Genomic DNA, 10,171 nt, shown 5'->3' with positions numbered 1-10,171 from the left:
ATACATTTGGGATGATCTCGGGCGGAAGTCATCTCTGATATTGTCATAGAAACGGCACAACCGACGCGCGTATTGCCACTGAACTATAGACATTACCTGGAAATCGAGCAATACCTGATATTGATTAGCTCTTACAAAGTTTGGCCAGTGGTTATGACGTCAATATCATTCCGTCAATTGGCTAGATGGATTTCAAACGCCTTCTATCAGTGCTAGAGATATATATAACTGTTAAGTACGTCACTTATCCAGGATTTAGATAAACATTTATCCAAGGTAACATTCGTTGGATACTGTTTCAGGTACTCTTTCCTCCCGTGTACATACAGATATTGTGCCACAGTATGAAAAATATACAGACATTTCTCTTGTGCTTTACTTTGACATATACTTCAGCTTCAAACTGCATAATGACAGAACGCCGTAATCAACAACCTGGATACCGGATAGATCATGGTGTCTTTAAAACAATAAACAGTATCGGAATTGCAGGTTGTCAAAAGGCATGCCTAAAGCTATCTGTGTGTCAAAGTGTCAGTTATGATAAAGTTACGTTAGTCTGCTTACTTGGACAGTTCCTGGACAATAAAACATTTACTGGACTCAACACAGACATCTTTATCTGGCGAAATACGTCGGATGAAGCATTTGTAAGTATGAGCTTCTTATATGCACATACAGTGTTTAAAACATCAATTTCGGATTAACAAATGTTCTTAATGAAAAAAATAGTTAAATAGCCGTTGTTGGGTCTTCATGTGAACATGCAGATTCGGAGAGTATACTGTTATTTTAGCTGATGTGATTACATTGTGTCATCGCGCTCGTAAGACAAACACTTTAATACAATATAATGATAGGATAAAAGATGTTATATAATTACGCAAAATATGTTAAATGATTGTAAGCTACAAGTACATGTCTTGATGGCGTTTACACCAAATAGAAATAACATTTTGGGTTCTTAGCCGCTTATCAAGTTTTAATTAATTGTAATAGTTGCAGGATACTCAATATAAATGTACAGTTAACATTCTTTTGTATTCCAATATTAAATATCATGACCTTTATTTAATCATTGATCTTCACACCTCACCATCTAGACTTTTTTTGTTATTCTCTTTCGAGTTTTATGGTCGCCTCCTGTTATCATTACAGTACGCACCCCTGACGAGTCCAAGCAGGACAAAACCGCTGGTGTATCGTGCTGTTTTATTCATTTTGTCCTACTGTATATAATATTCAATGAGATTGCTTTGAAACATGTGAAATGTCTTCTTTTTTGCAGTTCTTCAAAGCTCTCGCTTTAAATAATAGTTGAACTAGGTTTAATAATCTAATAAGGTTATTGGTTTGTGTATGGTAGCTGGTTACGACCATATCTTGTAGGCGCTTTGGTGTGGTGGCGCATAGGACGACATTTTTGCTATCAAATCTCGCTTTTGCGCGTTTTGAGTAACCACCAACATTCCAACACGAGATGGCCGTAATCAACATCATATTATTGATCTTGTCTATCACCTATTTATGCTTCAAATTTGCCGAGAAGAATGTTTTTTTTTTCGGTTTTATTCAGATGGGAAACTAAAGGAAAACATGAAGCATACCACATTTAAAGAAACGGTTGATCAATTAAATCATGCTGAAACTGTTGTATATGAAGATCATGCGATATTGTTTTACTTAAATTTATCACTTTGAAACTTACTTATATAGCGCCCAAAAATGTAAGCGAATGACAATATCTAAGAGGTTTACTTAATTGATACCTCGTCAAAATGCGTACTTTATAAATATCTGGTTGATCATTTTACTTTGCAGTTTTATTTGACAAAGTATATACCTGTAAAATACAGATCATGTTTATCGAAATTACGTCTGTCTGCTCATAACTATGCTATCGAGACAGGTAGATATGTTCACTTACCAAGAGAACAAAGACTTTGTACTAAATGTAGACAAGACATTAAAGATGAGTATCATTTTATTCTGGTATGCAAAAGTTTTCATGATTTAAGAAATAAATACATAAAACCATTTTACTGGCGCAAACCATCAATGTATAAACTTATCCATTACTGTGAGTTAATAATATTGGCGAAATTCGTAAGTTAGCAAGATATGTATATGATGCCAATAAAGTCATAGTGTAATTAGCATACTATAGACATGTCACCTGTATTGTATAATTTTTGTGTGGTTCAGTAATAGTCAGAATTAGTTCTCCGCCATTTTGTATGCATGCATTGTTATATGATATATATGTATCTTGGAATCCTATATGCTATGTAGCATTTGGAATTGAATTGAATACATTTGACTGATTTAAAACTGATTATTGTCATGATGTATTAGCGCTAACACAATGCTAGCAATAAAACAATAGGATCCAGATGTTATGATTAGCGCAATTACATTTCAATAAATGATCAATCAAGCGTGAAAGGCACTGAAGAAAAGTTACAGCTAGAATAGTTACATTAATAGATTTTGGTACCGTATTTATTAACGTGTAATTTAAACTTCAAACATTCGAGATAAAAGGATTTTCAGCAGAAGTCAGTACTTTATATGTCGTTTTTGATAAAAATTGCATTAAAACATCTACACATGTACAACATAAACAAACATTTAATCTGTAGAAATTCTAAACTTATCTAGCTAAATCGATTTACAAACGGTCGCGCGGCCCTGATTGTGCCACAGCAGGTTTGCAATTTATTAGCCAAACAGCGTAACATATCTATATACTGTACAATGTACATGTAAATAGCATGGTATCTGGCATCACATTTCGGATCTAATGAACAAAAACCCACCTCTGGTAGATATTTTCTGGTCCTTATTAATGGCTGGTTATCATTTTTACTTTTGAATATTCAGTTACTTTTTATGGTCAACATTGAATCCAAATAGTAGCAGATGTATTCATATCTATAGAATGTTCAACATATTTAGTCACAGAAAATGTCATTGCTATTTTTATTTTCTAGAAGTAGAAAAATCTTTATTTGTACTATTTTTAATCAAGCTAACGAGGCTTGTTTACACCGCGTATCACCTTTTATTTGTTATTGGTTCGCAAATAAAATAAATAATTCATTACAGTTTCTGTTTTTTTATTCCCAAATGAGAGAAAAATGAAATAGCTAAAATGATGTTCGACTCAGATTACATGTCAGCCATGCTTTAATGTTATCACAAACGTACAACGGGTACGTTAGGCTACATCGCATGACAATGTCTAACGAATAGCCGATTTTGATATGAATCGTATAATTCATATAATTATAACAAAATATATGGGTTTTTCAGTTGTTAACCAATAACTACTTGTAATTAAACCTGACATTGATCTAATTGTTAGTACACTGCATTTGAGAATTACATATTTTCATCAAATTATCATATTTTCATCAAATTATCATATTTTCATCAAATTATCAGGAGTCTATGAGGAGTCACCATAACCCAAAGGTGAAGTTCGGGGCAAACCACGAGACTTAACTGCCCAACAGCAGAGCTTACTATTGGCCAATCACAAAGGATTGAGCCAAATAGCACATAAGGGAATATTACAGTGTACGTTGAATATGAATTTAGAAAGTTAACGAGAAATAATTGCCTCAAAGCGAAAACTTTAATTGGAATGGATTGTCCTAAAACTTTAATGATTTTAGAAGACCATAGAAATCGCCATTGTGTGTCACGTGTAATACTTTATATTAGGTTATTTATCATATGTTTGTGCATTAGTAAAAACATGATAACGATCGTGATACACTGAGTGGCATTACATGAATGAATATTTATACAGTCATGGGAATATTTACTTTCACTTAAACGTCAGACAATATGTAATCATTATCACAGGTATCTACTGAACGGACACGGCGGTTTGGACCCACCATGAAACAATAGTTGTTCTGTGTACTAATAAATAGTAATTTAGCCAGTCATTTTCACGGTGAATTATGCTTTGTTTTTACCAGTGAAACATAAAGAAATGTTAAAACAGTAATGGTATTATATTTCATTGTTTTTATAAACAAAGACCGATGCAAACACAGAACACAAAACACTGTATACAAATGACCCATCAGAACGATTGACACATCAATTTCGTTAGCGTTTTCTATGAGGTCTGGACACATGACCTTTTTATTGAATTTCTTGATAAAATAAATGCTATTAACATAATGCAAACAATGAATTTTATTATGTGAAATGACCATGGGTACTTATATAAAGCTTTCACGTGAGTCAAACAGGGGTTTAGATTTTTTTTCCAAATACCTTTTAATTAAAGCGAAAAACCTAATGTGGTCAATGTAAATTTCTCAACTGATATACTTAGCCTGTCGTTCTTCAATCAACGACAATACTCCTCCTGTATGTGTGTAATACTGGAATTAGCGATTCCTTTTGCATATTGAATGAACACGCGACATGCTACTCCCGTATTTGTTTAATATTGACACAGTTTAAATACCATTTTTTTACAAAGAAAGCAGGAGAACAGACAAAGGAAAAGCGTCTGTGATGAATCTTATTTTTAATCCCGAGATATCGCAGTTTATTTATTAATTGATTTTTATCTGACATGCCAAATGATAATACAAACATATTTCGTACAAATTTCATAAGTACTGATATAGATTTGTACAAGCACAACACACTTATAACCTATATCTAAAATTAACCTAAAAGGAAATACGTGCATTCCGTTTAACTATCCGAAGCATATTATGATCAGGTTCTAGGTTCAGTAGTTTCCGTATCCAAAGTTTTTTTATTTCAAAATTGCCGGCAAAGCACACACTTTTTTATTTTCTTTCCAGATAAGCCTTGGACCTTGCAGGAATCGTCAGTGTTCCGTGACTGAAACCTGTGTCCCCCTTTCCAGTGGGAGTTTTACTTGCATGACAAATGGTAAATACATTTTCTATTATTGTGATTCTCAAGGAAACAATCTATATCATATTAATTGGTAATTCATTATTATCACATATACTCATTGGAGTCATATACCAAATAAAGCGAAGATTAATGTCTATACATCGCTCTTTATAACACTTCTGCTTACTTTTTAAACTGTCTTACTTACCAATGACACTGATATTTTCATTTGCTTTCATCCTCCTATTGCAAATGGACGATACAATATGTATTGTGAGTCTGCAATGGTTTATTCAATATTTTCTTAACGAAGGGGGAAATAGATATCATCAAAGATTCAGCGTTGGTCATCCTATGTGTGCAATATCATACACTCTTGTGTGATCTACTATGATCAACCTATTGCTGTAATCGTATCAAACAACTTAACGCTTGTTGGATTGTATTTATTGTCAATATATTTACATTTGGCGCCACAATGCTTATCTGGGGTACATCTAGATCTAGATCTATGAACAATAATTGCGTTAATATAACGTCATTGTAGCGCTATGCTGATCATTGTCATGGGAAGGCTTTGGACTGTGTGTCAGATTGCTTGCGAATTAATCGCAGGGATGGAATCGATTTTAAGACGCTATTCTCTTAAATTAACACACAAGGATACAGTTGAAAATATCAAAGAATGAGAGTTAAGCATAAGTTTATGTAGTTTAACAACTTAACGCCTGTTAAATTGTATTCATTATTAAATATATGCAATATTAGAGGCATATAATATTCATTGCTCCTGTTTATTATATTTACATTTACATAAGTTAAATTTTGTCTTTCTTGAATTGGTACTTGCTTTATTTCTACCAATTTCATTGTATATTCATTTAAATAATAATATGACCCTCGCAGTCGGTGTCCCCTTGATACCCGAAATCATATACAGGTACAGTCGCCTATACCTATATACATGTACATATAGACCTTATGCGCACATCGCAAATTATGTAGCATAACATTTGGGCTTGTTTCTACCATTTCGTTGTCTCGTTTTGACGCCCCGACAGAACGATTCTACAATCACACAACTGCACGAGGGAGCCTGAAGTTGGTTCCGAGTTCCGAGTTCCGAGTTCAATTTAAGAAAAACGGAACTCGGAACCAGTTCCGAGTTCCGTTTAAGATAAACGGAAATGCAATGTATAAGCTTTACGAGTTTTGGTCCCAGCTCCGAGTTCGGTTGAAGAAAAACTGAAATACTATGTATTAGCTTTACTGGTTTTGGTCCCAGTTCCGAGTTCCGTTTAAGATAAACGGAACTGCAATGGATACGCTTTACGAGTTTTGGTCCCAGTTCCGAGTTCGGTTTAAGAAAAACTGAAATACTATGTATTAGCTTTATTGGTTTTGGTCCCAGTTCCGATTTCCGTTTAAGAAAAACAGAACTAGGAACCAGTTCCGAGTTCCGTTTAAGAAAACATTCTTTGTACTTAATCTCAATATGAGACCCGAATCTGAAGAAGAAAATCTGCATGTGTCAAATGGGAGCAAAGTCATTTATCAGTCACGTATGAATTTCACGGGACTTGGTCCTAGTTTTCAGTTCTGTTGAAGAAAAACGAAACTAGGAACCAGTTCTGAGTTCCGTTTATGTAAAACGGAACTAGGAACCAGTTCCGAGTTCCGTTTAAGAAAATATTCTATGTACTTTTATCTCAATATGAGACCCGTATCTGAAGAAGAAAAACTACATGTGTCAAATGGGTGCAAAGTCATTTATCAGTCACGTATGAATTTTACGTGACTTGGTCCTAGTTTTCAGTTCTGTTGAAGAAAAACAAAACTAGGAACCAGTTCCGTGTTCCGTTTAAGTAAAACGGAACTGGGAACCAGATCCGAGTTCCGTTTAAGGATAACAACACGACTGGTGTTGTAAAATTACGAGAAATTGTTGTGTTGTAACCGCTGAGAGAGAATGTTACAACGCAGTTTTTGTTCATGGTACATTTCCTTATTTTTACTCTTTCGTAAATAACAAGTAGCTTGTAAAAGCAGCTTTCTAGATATCGCGAAATGTGAGTCCATGGAGGGAGATATGAGTTTTTAGTTGTAGTTGATGGATCTATATGTGTGAAGTTAAAGTACACAAAGTAAGCAATAACTACAAAGTATATATCATACACCATTTTGTTTTTCAATATGGCTTCTACTGTTGAGGTGAAATGTCTATATGACGACTGGGAAAAAATCTTTAATTGGTATTACTGAAGTATTATTCAACACAATTAAAAAAAACAATTTCATTGAATAATATTGAACAGTTCTTTCATTGGCACTTGGAAACATAGAAATACGCGGGGTAGCAGGAAACTTCTAAGGAGCTGTTGCCAAAGGCCTTTCCGTGTTATTCGCTGTCAATGGTTAGACTAAATGATTAGATTAAATCTACAATTTGTGATATCACTAATTCGAATATATGGTTTAACGATGTCATGAATTCTAATTTATGATATCATTAAATGAATAAATTATATCAACAATTCGTATTAATATCACTTTATTCCTTGAATTAATGATATCAATAATGGAATTATTCATATAAATAAATCGAATAAATGATAACGATTAATTGTGTCTCCCCCGTAAGTTTCGGAGAGACATATTGCTTTGTTCCCGCGAGGAGGGGATGCTTGGGATTGCATTTGAGTTTTGTAAATCAGAGCTCACATGATCTGCTACTGAAAATATTAAATGTATTCATACGTTTGTTTCCGTGCGATAACTTGTATCTTGTTAACAAATCGTCTCCATTTTTTATTTTTTTATTTTTTTTTTTTTTTTTGTATTTATTTCATTTTTCAAGTTTTTTTTAGCATAGTAAAATACAAAAATATAACCCATATACGTTTAACTTAAACGGAACGCGGAACTGGGACCAAAACCCGTAAAGCTTATACATAGTTGTTCCGTTTTTCTTAAACGGAACTCGGAACTGATTAAACGGAACTCGGAACTGGTTAAACGGATGGTTCCGAGTTCCGTTTATCTTAAACGGAACTCGGAACTGGTTCCTAGTTCCGTTTATCTTAAACGGAACTCAGAACTGGGACCAAAACCAATAAAGCTAATACTTAATATTTCAGTTTTTTATAAACGGAACTCGGAACTGGGACCAAAACCAATAAAGCTAATACATAATATTTCAGTTTTTCTTAAACGGAACTCGTAACTGGGACCAAAACTCGTAAAGCTAATACATTGCAGTTCCGTTTTTCTTAAACGGAACTCGGAACTGGGACCAAAACCAATAAAGCTATACATAGTATTTCAGTTTTTCTTAAACGGAACTCGGAACTCGGAACCAACTTCAGGCTCCAACTGCGGGACACATGTTTTCCGCATGATCGCAATAGCAGATGACCAAATATCATCCACGTTTCCTTTAAAAAAAAAATGACTAAAAGCAGATTTCACATTGATATTATGATTTCCATTTTAAAATATACTACAGGGAGATAGTTTAAATTAAATCAAAATAGTTGCGTTGATTTCAGTAAATTCTTGTTTTAACGTAAGTGTTCCATTATGGTTTGTTTTCATGAATCAGTTCATGGCCCTATGAACCGAAACGGAGATTACAAGCTCTATACAGGGACGCTGCAGTGCAAATATAATGGTACATTTTTCGGCTTGGTCGTGTACGCGAGAATCATAATACATTCACGCCAAAAACAAAATATGATTATTCAGTATGTAATTGTAATAGTTCAGCCAATATTTTTTGACAGTTGTCAGCATATCGTATGATAAATGTATTTAAAGCGATTTCTTGCATTTTACATTTCAGTTCGACCGATTGATCTGGCTGTAATTATTGATGGTTCAAGGACGATTGATGAGGATGAGTTTTACGACATAGTGAATTGCACTAAGTATCTAGTAAACGAACTCTTTGACCTCAGACTGGCTGTAACTATATTTAATGCGGATGTATCGACACCAATTTATTTTGACCAGTTCCAAAACAAGGCGGATATGCTATCTGGTATCGATGACAATGTGATTTATCCGTATAAAGTAGGGAATGAACTTGGACAAGCTCTCCAGGAAGTTTACAATAATGTGTTCAACCAATCGAGAGGCAATCGAGCGGAAGTTAATGATGTAGTTCTCGTTTTTTTGAGTCCTAATGATATGGCAGTAAATAATTTAGACATGTCGGACACGATCAAATCAGCCGGTATCTCGATCGTCACCGTAGCCATCGGGAGCTCCACGACAGGGATCGCGATATTACAGCAGGTTACTTCCGATCCGTTTGAAGACAATAATTTAAACGTCAATTCCACAGAAGAACTTTATCAGATTTCAGGAACAATTGTTGATACCATCAACAAAATGTCATATCTAGGGACCTTATGAAACAATTCAGAAAGTCAGTTTAACCCTTGACAAATAGGTTGACATTGTCGATATTGTCGTTTTAGTGTCGTCAAGGAGCATGATGGTTGATGTGCATAAATAAAGTACATAGAAAGAAATTTGTTTTGGCCAGGCCTATTTCTATGAGTTTTAGTGCCTGTGACATTTAGAATTTCTTCGAATCGCTATGTAGACATTGTTAACGCAGGCATATATTGATGAGTTGAACCTCATGTATAGCATACTTGAATTTCAAATTTGTCGATAGGTATTTCATGTATTAATAGGCTAAAAATAATCATGCTTTTATTACGAAATGTGTCTTAAACGGTGACCAGCCGAGCTGTAGTATAAAAGGGTTAATCAAAGTTGTAATAGATATTATCTTAGTAATTGTTTCTTAGCTTTCATACTTTTCTTTTCTTGTATTGATTACTAAGCGTGTGTGTACGTTTACCTGTGGAGTCGCATATGTCTTACCTGTGCTGTTTATGTCACGTGGCATATGTGTGATATACATGTATGCACATGTAAGTGTGAATGCATGGAAATGTCTCGTTTTAGTGTTTAATTTTTGTGTGGACTTTGTCGCCAAAGAGAGTCAGACCGCCCAGCTGACAAAGGACGGACACAGACGTATTTATTGTGAGTCCAGTTCAAATAATTGTTTATGTGCTATAATAATACCTTATCAACTACAAATAGTAAGTATTATTATTCTTAATGAAATATCCATTTAGATGTATTTAAATCAGAATAGTGTTTATTTTTATAAACAATACATTACCATTTTTGTAGATCAACGCCTGTAGGCTCAGTTTTCCTTACATATGTAAATCTCATTTGACATGTACAT

The 10,171-nt window shown here is 34.1% G+C and overlaps 1 protein-coding gene across 1 annotated transcript; it reads left to right on the top strand.

Annotated features, from left to right (window-relative positions):
* Positions 1–247: 247 nt before the first annotated feature.
* On the top strand, positions 248–10,166 carry LOC117317947. Its single transcript, XM_033872917.1, has 3 exons — positions 248–650; positions 4,842–4,932; positions 8,741–10,166. The coding sequence occupies exons 1-3, from the start codon at positions 345–347 to the stop codon at positions 9,313–9,315; spliced, it is 972 nt and encodes a 323-aa protein (XP_033728808.1). The 5' UTR covers positions 248–344; the 3' UTR covers positions 9,316–10,166.
* The last annotated feature ends 5 nt before the right edge of the window (positions 10,167–10,171 follow it).

Source organism: Pecten maximus, chromosome 19 (genome assembly GCF_902652985.1).
Source record: "Pecten maximus chromosome 19, xPecMax1.1, whole genome shotgun sequence".
Lineage (NCBI taxonomy): Eukaryota > Metazoa > Mollusca > Bivalvia > Pectinida > Pectinidae > Pecten > Pecten maximus.
Note: the sequence above shows the minus strand (reverse complement) of the source record. Positions and strands in the feature narration are given on the sequence as shown.